This window comes from Aythya marila (assembly GCF_965140915.1).
Source record: "Aythya marila genome assembly, chromosome: 12".
In the NCBI taxonomy this organism is placed as follows: Eukaryota; Metazoa; Chordata; class Aves; order Anseriformes; family Anatidae; genus Aythya; species Aythya marila.
This window is the reverse complement of record NC_139053.1, coordinates 10,373,013-10,385,981: the sequence shown is the minus strand read 5'-3', so window position 1 is coordinate 10,385,981 and position 12,969 is coordinate 10,373,013. Positions and strand designations below refer to the sequence as shown.

Below are 12,969 nucleotides of genomic sequence, written 5' to 3'. Positions count from 1 at the left end.
GTTTGTGTTTTCTACCACCAGCCTTTGTAGCAAGGCGTCTTTTGCTTCCCGATTGGCAACCTGCTCCTCCAGTGCATCGTGAAGCCAATCAATAACCTGCACGTACGGCTCAGACAGCCCTTGCTGGACCTCTGTAAAGGGCTGTGCAGGGTCTGCAATCTCTGGAATTGTTAGCACTGCCTGGAGGGCCAGGGTCGGGGTCAGCCAGAGGGTGCCTGGAGCTAGAGGTGCCTGAAGGCATGGATCTGCCATTGGGTCTGTGCCCAGCAGGTGAGGTACAACGACCCCAAAAAGCGGATCCCCCAGCTGCCTTTCTGAATTTCGGAGCACTGCGTGTTTGCTCCACTCTCTCCATTTCTGTTCCCATAATGACTTTTGTGTCAGAGTTAATATCATCATCACCACTTGTCATACATCACAGGGACTTAGAAGCTCATGGCATTCTCCAGCAGGGACTGCGTAAGTGGGGCTGACAACCCATAAGCGGTCACCGCCTTATGTAGTTCTTTAATAAGATCCCAGTGAAAGGGTTTCCAGTCATTCTGCCCACGATCCCCAACTTGGACTGGAAAATCGAGCCCTGTGGGCCCCCTCCCTCGTTTATTGCTTCTCTCTGAAGTTGTTTCCAACGATCCCGGGGCTCACAGGGACGCGGCCTGGCCGGGCAGCTCCCAGCCTCGCTGCCTTCACCCCTGTGCCCGCCCAGCCTCAGCCCAGCGGCCGCGCCGCCCTCCGATTGGCTGTCGGCGCTGCCCGTCTGGAGAAGACCCTCCCCTCCCTCGAATCCCGCCTCACGATTGGCCGCGCCTCCCTGAACCTCCGAAGGCGCTCGGGGCGCCGCCATTTCAAGAGCCCGTGCCCGCCCCGGCTCCTGAGGAGGCGGCGGGGCCGGTCAGGGCGTCGCCGCCGCCGGGAGCGAGCAGCGGCCGCCGCCGGGATGGAGGCGAGGCGGTGCTGCCGGGCCCCTCGGCGAACCTCCGGCGGCAGGTAAGGGCCGGGGGGGGCCCTCCGGGGCTGGGAGCCGCGGTGGCCGTCGCATTTTCCGTCACGGAGCGCCGGGGCCTCGGGCACGCCGCGGGGTTGAGCGGGGCCGTGAGGCGCTGAGGGGCGGCGAGGGGCGGCTCGCCTCAGCCGGGCTGTGCCTCTTGTTGCAGCCTGGCTGCCCCTCCTTTCCGTGCGAGGGCTCTCAGGAAAGCGTTGCCCACTCCCATGACTGGGGATACTGGTGTGCGAGGGCTCTCCTTTCCAGAAAGATTGGCCTCTAAAAGGCTTTTTATGATTTTCATGGCTGATCCCCTCAGGCTCCTTAGAAGCTTTGGGGCTTGCTGTGACCTGGTGTAAGTGGCACCCGGCTTCTGGCTGGTGCTGAGGGTGCTGCTCGCAGTCAGGCCTCTTTCCTGTGGCCAGGAGCGCTGCCACATGCTCCGGCTGCAGGCTGCTGTCAGGATGGGACCGGCTGACCTCCTGGGGACGCCCGGCCCCGTGTGCCCCCTCGTGCCACTGCCACTCTGCGTGCCCAGACCTCAGTGAGACCCTCGGAGAGACCACTCAGGCTTCCCAGGCCTCCAGCCGGCACGTGCTGGCCTCCGCTCCAAGTCACGTTTGCAGATCAGTCAAGCTACAGAGGGACACCACCACATTTTCTCTCTCCAAACAGCATGGCCAGACTATGCTGGCCACGAGCATGAGGAGGAGTGTGCAAAGAACAGGGCGAGGGCGTGCTGAAGCCCCTCTCCATCTCTTGTGCTCGGCCAGTTCTGCTACTTACTGCACTTGGTATGACCTGTGTGTATTTCACACCCCTTGAGGCGTGCCTTGAGCTTGTCTGGCCTCCCTTTGACTCCTCATTAATGGTTAATCATGGCTTTATTACCATCCATGACATCCTGCAGCGATGGCTTTTTTGGGTTGAGGAATCTTTGCTCGCTCAGGTCTTCCTTGCATAGATGTTGTGTGCTTTTTGTCACCTTTTTCTGAGTCTTTTTTTCAGCTCTGCTTTTTTTTTTTTTTTTTTTTCTTCTTGGATGAGAAGCATCAGAGAGGTTTGCAGTGTTTCCAAGAAAGGTGCTTTGGGGACTTCTGCAGGGTGACAGCGCTGTTCTCCTGGGGCTTCTGTGTGTTCTTAGTGGACGTAAAGACAGCTGCCTCTTGCGGCAGCAGTGGCTGCATCCTGACGCAGTGGGGTTTGGACTCCACTCCAACTCCAGCTGCGCAACCCACATCTTCACATGCTGGAAGTGTGGCTGCAATGTGACAAGTCACTGCTGAGGCTGGGTTTGCTAAACATTGATGACACTGGGCTTTTGCCATGGTGCTAGTGGTGAGCAGGTGTCCTTGTCTGGTACTATCCAGAGCTGTATCTGTGGAGGTAAAGCAGTGGGATTTGTGGTTGTGTCAGTTCTGTTAGCAACAGTGATGCAGCAGCGATTTTTGGGAATACGACATTTCCAAAATCTGAAAATGAATTCCACCTCCCTGAGATTTTAAAGAGGTAGTTGGATGGGAAACAGGAAAAAAAATAAAGCTTAGAATAAGCAAGTGTTACGGAAGTCAGCTTATCTGTTGGGCGTGTTATGTGCTGCAATGTGCTCTTAATAGCATTCTGAAAGATTTCATCCTCTTCTAAAGTCTTGCACTGCTGTGTAAATTTGCCATTGCTGAGTGTGGCTGTACAACCTGGTGCAAGCATGCACGTACCTGGTCTGTGTTCTGCATTGTTCAGTTCATGTCTGTTCAAAAGAACGTGGTGCTCACTGTGAGTGGTTTTTCTTCTAGCCTGTAAACCCCCGAATCTGTATGTGGGGGGCTTCAACGTGTATCTTTGCATTTTGTCCAGTGGCAGGATCTTATTGTTCTTCACATTATTTATAAAAGCCTGACTAGAAGCCGTATTTCCCGTCAGTACGTTACCATTTCATGCAGAATGATAAATACTCTCTAGATCGTCTCAGTTCTGTCCTTATTTGTGTGTGCCTCTAATTGTTGAATAACAGGGAGTTAATTTCAAATGGCAGGCAACAACGATATGACAAACCTAACATCACACTGAACGTGGAAAAACATACAGAATTAATTCAGCGAATATTTCATGACATGACTTACAGCATCTGTAAATATTTGTCATAAATATAAAATCAAGCAAACTTTCCGTAGAAGAAATGGCTCGCTGCCGGGGTGCAGGAGGTAAGGTTCCTAAAGGCATGACACGTCGAGGGCCTCTGACATCCTGGGTTAGCGCCACAACCATGTGAGGAAATTCAGCCAGATGTGGTCAGTGCAGTCCTGAGACACTGGCAAGCAAGGATCAGAAGGGATTTATTTACCAGGAAATACATGCAAGAACAAAAGTGTGACTTAACCAAATGAATGTGAGCTTTCCTCACAGGACGTGTTTTCTAGATTTCCTCTGTAGTGGCTTAACTACCTGCCGTAAGTTTAAGCTCCCAGTAGCTGCTTTCAGTTTGTATATTTGGGTGGGAAGAAAGACGTGTGCACCCACAAGCTTGCTACACTTTCCCCCCAGTATCTGTTTGTCTAACAGAAGGTACCACCTCATCTCTCAACCCCTTATCTCGTTTAGGGGCTTGCGTCATCACGACGTGTGCTCCTGTGTGAGCATTTCCTGCATTTTGAGGCTCGGGAGGGCCCCGTGACTTGTCAGGCTGCTTGCTATCCATCCTTCCTGCCTTCTGCAACAGGGCTCTTTGGCTTGTCCCTTAAAACTATTTCTCCAAATATTACAAGGTGTTTTTACATGTAATTTTTTTTTTCTTCAGGAGAATTTTTTAAAATTTTGAAGGATAAATGCCAGCAGTCAGGCTATAGATGCCTTTGACTTCAAAACACAGTTTTTGTTTGCATTGACTTGTAACTTTCTGTGTTTTAGGAACTGTGGCTGGAGCGGAAAGCTGAGGAGCTGAGCACTTCCTTGGAGGCGCACATGTTGACCCTGATGCTTGAATGAACGCAGAATGAAAATGCTTCCCGGAGTGGGTGTGTTTGGGACTGGCAGCACCGCCCGGGTCCTGGTCCCCTTGCTGCGAGCAGAAGGCTTCTCTATTGAAGCGCTCTGGGGAAAGACTGAAGAGGAAGCGAAGCAGCTGGCAGAAGAAATGAATATCTCCTTCTACACGAGTCGGACTGATGATGTCTTGCTGCACCAGGACGTAGATTTGGTTTGCATCAATATCCCTCCACCCCTAACCCGGCAAATTGCTGTGAAAGCTCTAGGTACCTTTTCGTTTTTAGAGTTGGACCAAAAATTCATAACTAATTGGCAGATTGAAATCTGAAGCTCTGCACGATTCTGGTTGTAGCAGGGTGCAAGTATGGTACTAAAGGTTTTGCTTGGAATTGGTAGCAAGAAAGGTTACCTAGATTTTTATTTCTTTTCAGAATTATAGCATTGAAAATCTTGAATCAATTGGGCTAAAATTTTCCATGTATTCTTCAGGCTGAACTTGCAGCGGGGAGATTTTTATTAAAGTAAGCTACTTCTGAAAACATGCTGAAGTAGAAAAATCTTTTGTTCCCATTTGGGGAACAAAAACCAAAACAACACCAACCTTGTTGTTTAATTCATTTCAAATCTTCCCGTGCCTTGGAATGGGAACCTGAAATTTGTTGTGGGGAGAGGGGGAAGGGAGGGGAGATTTTCATCTCTGCTTGTTCCTCCACAGAACCAAACTTGAAAGGTAAAAGCCTTTGAATAAAAACTGTGTGTACACGCTCAGCAGGACTGTGTGAGTTAAGACCCAAATCCTCTGTGGATGCTGTGCTCAGCATGCGTGCTGTGCCCCTTGCCACCTCTTGGTGATAATTTTCTCAGTGTCTGTAACAGGCTGCTGTGGTCCAGGGTGCAGGCTTGCTGGAGGAATCCTTTACCTGGTGTGGAGGAGAGGGTAGGTGACAGCTGGGGACAGCAGGAGGAATGCAGCCAGGTGAGCTGGGCGAGAGCGGCTGCGAGAGAAAGGAGAATGGGCAGGAGGCAGCCGCCCGGGCACCCCAGCGTTCCTGGTTCTGCAGGGCACAGCTTTGTAGTGCTAATGTGCCTTCACCTCACCCAGCGTGGGGTGTGCTTGTGTGTAATTCCATAAATAACGAGTGTGAGATTTTTATTGTGTTTACAGCAGATCCCTGTGAGATAATTTCAGGATGGGTAATATCTCAAACCATGCAGGCGAGGGCGGTTTGTTGTTCTTAGCCTCTTTGCTCCGCAGTAATTTGTTTTGGAAGTAAACAACTCCTTACACATTTGCAATGCCATAATGCTGCTTAGATATGCAGAGAGAGATCTTAGTTTTTTTTTAGTATTAGATTTCTTTCTTTACAAAGAACTACTGTTCTCTGAATATAAGGTATTTTAATTTTTGAACATTTAAACTGTAAGTTAGAATTTATCTTTAAATATGCTAGAAATTCCTTTAAATGGTAGTAAGTATTTCAGTAGTTCTCTTGGCTCTTGATGGTCAAGCATGAAGTGTGCTAAAAGGAGAGGATGGCACCTTCTCTAGTGGATTTTTAACTAAAATGAATGGAGAGTCTTTGAAAGCTGACACTGAACGGTGGAGGCAAGGTGGTTAAAGCTGCTGCAGAAGTAGAGGTGAGGTGTGTGCTTGACTGCAAGTATAGAGAAGTTGGAAAGTTGAAAAAGCGAGGGAAATCACTGGGTGAAGTTGTAAAGGGCTATTTATTCTTTGCTTCTGTTTCCCAAAATATTCTGATCTGCGAAGTGATGCAGGCAGCTCAGAGCAGTATGATTCTGGCCAAGTCTTTCAGCTTTCCCGGTAGGTTAGTGGCAGCAGTGTTTGTGTATCTGCTACCAAGGATGTTGTGGCAGATCTTTAGCAGATGTTGGATAGCTGGCTATGATTCAGTGCTCTGGAGGAACAAAAAGTGAGGGGAGTGCAGGTGGCAAGTGTGTTTTTTCTGAACATTCAGGTTGATGCAGTGATATTTGCAATTGGAAAATCCTTGGCTGCAAATTGTGATAATAGATGAATAGCTTGATGTTTCACTAGCTGAGACTGGGCTTTGGGAGAGATCAGATGTGGTACAGTGGGAAGTCTTTTATTCAAAAGAGGAAAAGAATGTACACTTATTACTTATTCGTATACTTTTGTTTATAATTTAAAAATGTGCTTAGCTTTTTAGTACTAGCAGAATGGAGAGAGAGAGACCTGGTGTTTCCTGCCTGTGCTATTTGTTTAAGTTCCTTACTGACAGGCATCCAGAAAGAAGCCTTGGCACGACAGAGACGAAGCTGTAACGCTGGATTGAGTTCATGAACCAGACATAACAGATCAAAGCCTAGAGCATAATTCAAATTAAGATGAGTGTAATCTTAGGGTTTATCTCACTAACAGGTAAAGCAAGAAGCTATTCTAAAATTGTGCTTCCTTTGATCTCAGAGGAACTAAATTAACTTCACAAAATGCCTGTTCTGTGGTTGATGTCCCACAGCTGACATGCATCCACCTCTGTGTGAGGTGTGCCCGGCGCCGAGTTACTGGCTGGCTCGGGCTGTGGAGCGTGTGAGGTGTGAGTGAAGTGAAGGTTGGGGAGGCAGAGAAGTCCTCAGAGGAGGATTTCCTTAAGACTTTAAAGGTAATGCTGCTGCACGTGCTGAGCCCAGCCTTCAAGCAGATGTCTTGTGGAGTGGCGACAGAGGAACTTCTTACTAGTCCAAGGAAGCTTGCCAAAGTAGCCTGCTTGGCCAACTGATTTTGCAGAGTCCATACAAATTACAGCATGTGTATGTTAATTGTGGAGGAAGGAGTCGGGAAGGGCTCTATCACAGCCTTGTGTTGTGACAAATGCAGATTTTCTGCTCTTGAACAGGATGAACAAGCGTGCTGTGAGGGCTCTTTGCATATTGTGCTTCCCATGTTTGTCAGGAGTAGCAGGGAGGTCCTTTCCAGCCATATGCAAACGGGACGTGAAATGAAGGAATGCATTTGGGAGTGAGCATCTGTTCACTGAGAGGCTCCTGAAGCCAACAAGTTTGAACCAGATGGTTATTTGTGAAGAATCCTCAGACGCTCCCAGCTGCTTGTGATGGACACAGGTGATCTGGTATGCTTCAGCAGTGTTTAGGTGTACGTGGTCCTAGGTGCAACCTCAGGTTTCTTACATTATGCAGGGGAATCAAGAGCTGGGGCTTCCGTTTGGTGGAACGGGCACAGTTACACGAGCTAAGTAGGTTTAGTAGTTTGAGTCAATGCTGTAATTCATCCAGAGACAGATGGGGCTGAGGACTGCAGGTGTTGGATGGGCAGTGGTGAATACAGCAGCCAGGCAAGAAGCAAGGAAGCAGAGCTGCAGAGCAGTGGCTGTCATCGTGAGGCTGCTGCCCCAGCCCAGGCACACTGCAGGGATGCTGCCCTACATGGGTGCCCCTCCTTGTCACATTCCCGGGGACACAAAGGGGCTTCTCAGTGGGGTGCTGGGCCACTGTGTTTAGTGTCCTTCTCCTGAGTTCAATGTGTCAGGCTGCAGCCCCTCCAGAGCTGCCTCTTTAAGGTTTGTGCTTCACTTCTCCCATTTTTAATAAATATTCCCCTCCAAGAGGGTGTCCTCCCTCCCTCTTGGCCTGACTGCCACCCTCCCTGCTAGGGCGCCCTGGTGTTGCCATCCCCTGCTCCTGCTCATGGCTCTGGGCAGCCTCGATCAGGCAGAGCGGGTTTTCTGTGCTTGTGTTTTGTTATTCCCAGCTGTAAAATACTTGGAGTATGGCAGGTTTGGGATCTGGTATGGCTAACCAGCTGCTAGAGAAGCAGAGACCCTGTGGCTGATGGGCTGTGTGGATCTGGCTAGAGATGTAAGATTGCTTTAGGAGACAATGCTCTATTTTATTCTGCTGTCCAGGAAGTGTCCCACCAAGAAATGCTTTCTGAGGAAGCTTACAGGGCTCGCGGAGGCACGGAGCTGGTAACGCAGGGAGCGTTGGCTGAGAAATGGCTTCCAGGACACAAAGGAACACTGGGTTCTTTCAGCAGAGCAGGACAGGGCAGAAGTGAAGAGCAAGAGCTAGAAGAAAGGCCCTGCCGCAAAGAGGGTGGAGAAGTGAAAGTTTCAATGTTCACTTGGTTTTGCAGCCTGAGTTGGCTGCTGCATCAAATTATGTGCCAGAGGGTGGAGGGTTTGCACAAGGGGGAGCAGCACTGGCTGCAGGGCTGTACCCCCAGCATATGCAGCTTGAAAGTCGCTTCCATTGTACGTTTCCTTTGAGAATTACATGATTTGTGTAGGATGCTGTCAAGATCCTCTTACTTTTACTTTTTTCATCTGTATCTTGATGTAACCTGGCTTGAAATGAATGCCATTTAAAGGTACAGCATAACGAGAAGGCGGGTAACCCCAGCACTGAAATATCTCAAGAGGAGCTCAGCCAGCCCTGGAGAACATTGAACAGAGAGCGGTGCAGGGACTGGTACGGGAGAGTCAGAAGTGGTTCCTGAAATGGGTTTGCTGGTGGGCAGCCAGGAGCACTTGGCAGGCTGAGAGACAGCATCAGGGGAGCGTGACCCTGCCCTTCTCTGTCCGTTAAAGCTTCTGCTGACTCTGCGTTCAGGTGCTTTCTTTGGAAGAGGCCGCTAAAAATTGTAGTTTTGTTTTCTGAGTGGATTTTGATTTTATTTACTACAAATACACGTTCAGAGCTTCCTTTCCCCCTAGTTGTCCCAGGCTGAGCAGGGCAGAGCGATGCATTGCAGGAGCTTGCTGGCCCCTGGACCACTTGGCTGTTCCTGCACCAAGTCTCGCTTGGTGCAGCCAGGAGGTGGAGTGCTCAGTGCAGCAGCTGCTGCTGTGCGGGATCTGGCTTCTCCCAGTAGGCAGGAGTTTGATCTAAACACTTGTGCTGCTGTCACCTCACCCTGCAGATGACAGAAGCGAGGAGCGTGGTCCAGGAGGACCTTTGAGTGAGGCACCTGCTGCCGTGTGTTCCCTGTGAGAAACTGCAGTATGACTAGGCTGAGCTTCAGGCCTGACATCCTGAGTTAATGTCTGGAAACTTCTAGGTGTGTCCCTAGATACTACATTGAAAAATGCTGTGGAGTATTTTTATCAGAACAGGCGTATAGGGAAAAGTAAAGCCATGCTGTGAGAGAAGTGAGAATGGGGGAGGAGGGAGTACCAACAGAACACTGGGTGTAGGCGTTTGGTTGGATCTTCCATTGAGATGCTCTTTTGGATCATCAGCTTATTTATACCTTATATCTAAAATAAAGACTATCCACACTGATTCAGGCTGGGCACAAAATATAGCACGTCACTAATAACCAAAACCACAGCAGGTCATCTTGCGAGTGCTGCTTCACTTGGGTAACTCGTGCAGTCGCCTTTGCAGTCTAATTGTACACGTAGCTTGTACGTGCAGACCAAAATGTTTCACTTTACAAAACATTATTTCAAATTTTCATATGCTGTACACAGGCCACCAGGTACCTTGTATTTCTATCAATCTATTACAAATAATAAATTCGTAGTGATGATGAAATTCAAAATCAAATCTCCCCTTCACTCACTTTTTCCCTGCAGAGTGCATAGATCTCCTCTGTGATTTTTTTCCCTTCTGGCTGTACAGGCATTCAAATAGTTGTATAGCTACAACACTCAATGGGCATGAAAACATGACACGGTTCATCTCTCATGATGTGGAAATGCTCTGTGTTTATTTAGAGCTTCTCTCTGTGGGAGTTTGTCAGCTCTGCGATGAAAGCATCTTGGAAGGATTCTTATTTTAGTTCCTGAACCTTTGCCTTCAAAAGCCTGACTCTTAAAAGCTCTGCTGATAAACGCTGGGGCCATACATCATGTTTTGCTCATGAGTGCTATGTTATTTTTTGGTGTGTTTGTGCTGCAGGAATAGGGAAGAACGTGATCTGTGAGAAAGCTGCTACCTCTGTGGATGCCTTCAGGATGGTCACAGCTGCCAGATACTACCCCAAGCTGATGAGCATCGTAGGCAACGTCCTCCGTTTCTTGCCTGTCTTTGTGAAGATGAAGCAGTTGATAGAAGAACACTACGTGGGCAGCGTGATGATCTGCGATGTACGAGTTTACGGGGGGAGCCTCCTCAGCCACAAGTACAACTGGATCTGTGATGAGCTAATGGGAGGAGGCGGTCTGCATACGATGGGGACGTACATCATTGACCTTCTGACCCACCTCATCAACAGGCGAGCAGAGAAAGTCCACGGTCTGCTCAAGACTTTTGTGAAGCAGAACACGGCTATCAGTGGGATCCGCCATGTAACTAGCGATGACTTTTGCTTCTTCCAGATGCTGATGAGTGAGGGTGTCTGTTGCACTGTGACTCTCAACTTCAACATGCCCGGGTCCTTCATTCATGAAGTCATGGTTGTTGGGTCCGCCGGTCGCCTCATAGCTCGTGGCACGGACTTGTATGGGCAGAAGAACACTGCACTCCAAGAGGAATTACTGTTTACGGACTCGCTGACTGTCAACAAAGGCCTTTTGGACAAGGGGTTTAAAGACATCCCGCTGCTCTACCTGAAAGGAATGGTATACATGGTGCAAGCCTTGCGCAAGTCTTTCCAAGACCAGGAGGATCGTCGGACGTGGGATCACAAACCTGTCTCGATGGCAGCCTCTTTCGAAGACGGTCTCTACATGCAAAGTGTCGTAGAGGCCATCAAGAAATCCAGCAGGTCAGGGGAGTGGGAGGCTGTGGAGGTCATGACCGAGGAGCCAGATGCCAATCAGAACCTTTGCGAGGCGCTTCAGAGGAATAACTTATGAACATTCCTGCTCTGGAAAATAGGACAATTGATACTTTGGGCTGTAACTGTACAAATCCTCCCTGTTTTTAAGATATGTAGATTCTTATTTAATAACGTTTCTTGTTTTTTTCTTTAAACATGTAAACTATGCCATGTTCCGATGGAAACGGTTCTGATTTAAATTGTTTAAAGAGTTTTAAATATTTCCGTTTTTTGTAAATGTTTAAGTTTTGTCTTGGAGACTTAGAAAAACTTGAATTGCCCTTTGCACTTGCAGTAGCTGAAGTGAAGCATGGATCTCTGCCATTGCATGGCTTGGAAGTGGGACACAACCCCTCTTGCACAGGTCGCTTATTTTAACAGTTTTAACAGGAGATTAAGTAGAGTAAGATCAGGGAGCATCTGTTGTTCAGATGCCTTTGCCTTCTCTTGGAGATGGATTTAGTTTCACTCCTCAGTTGGTAAAATTTTACTAGAGTTTAGTGATGTAACACATCTCTAAACTCACATAGGACAGAGTAGAAGAACAGAATAAAGCTTGTAAAATAAGGATCAGCCTTTGGCTTTCTGCACATGTCAAATGTTTTTCAAAGTAATTTAAGCTGGTATTTTATTTAAATGATGCTATGAATTCCCTGTTGACGGTGTCTTGGCAGTTATGAGGAAAATCTTTGGGAAGTCTGTGATGATACGTGTTATTCTTCCATATCTGCAAACATTTTCTTTCTACTCAAGAGACTGACTGCATCCAGCAGGTTTTTTTTTTTTTTTTTTTTTTTTATAAGCTCTGTTTCCATCGGTTGTGTTTACTGCCTGGCAGCACCAGGACCATGACTGTGGGGCCACATTGTGATTTCTGCGACTGTTATTAAATGCCTCACAGGCAAGGCACCTTTCCACAACCTTCCAGGGATCTGCAGATGGAAGTAAGGAGGTATCGCCTACCTCTTGCAGCTCCTCTGCGTGCTGACTGGGAAACTGTCACACTACACACATGCTGATACCTGAAGAGAATGGGGACTGAACTGTCATGAGCAAGTCTGCTTTGAATCTCAAACACTGGATATTAACTCTCTGGTCCTGCCCACCCTCACAGCCTGCTGCAGCTTGTGCCCGGTGGAGATATCTGTTGGCAGATCATGGGTGGAAGTTCATTCCATTTGAGAAGTATTTTTTCTCCAAAGCAGGTATGTGGAAGGAATAGTCCATTTTTACTACATTTATTTTGTGTACTTGAAAGCTTTTTTAATGTATTATTTCCCACTAAATTGTAACTGTGTATTTATGTATGTTAACATGCAAACCACTGTTTCATAAGCTGGTCCTTCCTGAGAAGAATCTTACTTGTTTTCTACAAAAATAAAAAGTTGTTTGAGGGCATTCTTCAGGCAGCTGTGTGCTTGTGTTCGATTTGGACAAGCTGAAGCCATCACAGTAAATGTCACAGCTGGGGCTAATTACCTGTTGAGTCATTCCCTGCCCCTGTGCTGCCAGCTGGGCAATCTGGGTGTGATAGAGTAGGAGATAACTCTGTGCTGTCCCTGCCAAGGTACTTGTCATCCATTTATCACCAAGGGAAAGTAAGTCCTACCAGAAAGTCTGTTTTCCACCTCATTGCTCTTTTCTTCAGACTATAGCTGTTGAGTAGCTGATTTTGGAGATACTGCTGTTTATCTTGGGTTTCCCACGTCAACTTTTGTGATTAATGGGATCTTTATTTTCTGCCTAACTGGTTGCAGGAAGTTCTGGAAGATGCAAACTAAGAAGCAAAATCCCTGTGGCAAGGATAGGATCATTCTCTAGCCAGTGTATAAATGAGGTATTTACCTTCAACTATTTATTTACTTTCAACACACTTTAACATGATGTATCAGTCACTTTTAAAGGTTAGGAACTTGGCTGGTTCTGTGCTCTGAACAATCTCATCTCTGCTCTAAGCTGGATGAAGAAAGTGGCACTGTTTTCAGCTCTAGCAGGTGGGCCAGTGAACGCCGTGTCTCCCCACAAACCTTCCTTTCCTGCTAGAAGGCTGTTCTGCCATAGCTCTGAGCATCCACTGTCTGTGCGCTATGTAAAGCAGGTGAGTAATGTCTCCTGAGCTCACCTGGGACAGTCACTGCCTGCATTCACATAGAAAGCTCTGGCTTCTTTCATGCCAGTTCTGGATCTGTTCTAAAGCTGTTGTCCCTGAATTGAGCAGCTTCCTTTGTGCTACTGTCAAGCA

At 47.9% G+C, this 12,969-nt stretch overlaps 1 protein-coding gene across 2 annotated transcripts; it reads left to right on the top strand.

The window, feature by feature from the left end:
* Positions 1–851: 851 nt before the first annotated feature.
* Positions 852–12,115, top strand: GFOD2 (Gfo/Idh/MocA-like oxidoreductase domain containing 2). 2 transcript variants are annotated; one of them, XM_082770406.1, is made up of 3 exons: positions 852–987; positions 3,887–4,230; positions 9,866–12,115. In XM_082770406.1, the coding sequence occupies exons 2-3, from the start codon at positions 3,972–3,974 to the stop codon at positions 10,762–10,764; spliced, it is 1,158 nt and encodes a 385-aa protein (XP_082626532.1). In that variant the 5' UTR covers positions 852–987; positions 3,887–3,971; the 3' UTR covers positions 10,765–12,115. The 2 variants fall into 2 exon arrangements, with proteins under 2 accessions (XP_082626532.1, XP_082626533.1); XM_082770407.1 differs by lacking the exon at positions 852–987 and having other exon boundaries at positions 4,037–4,175.
* The last annotated feature ends 854 nt before the right edge of the window (positions 12,116–12,969 follow it).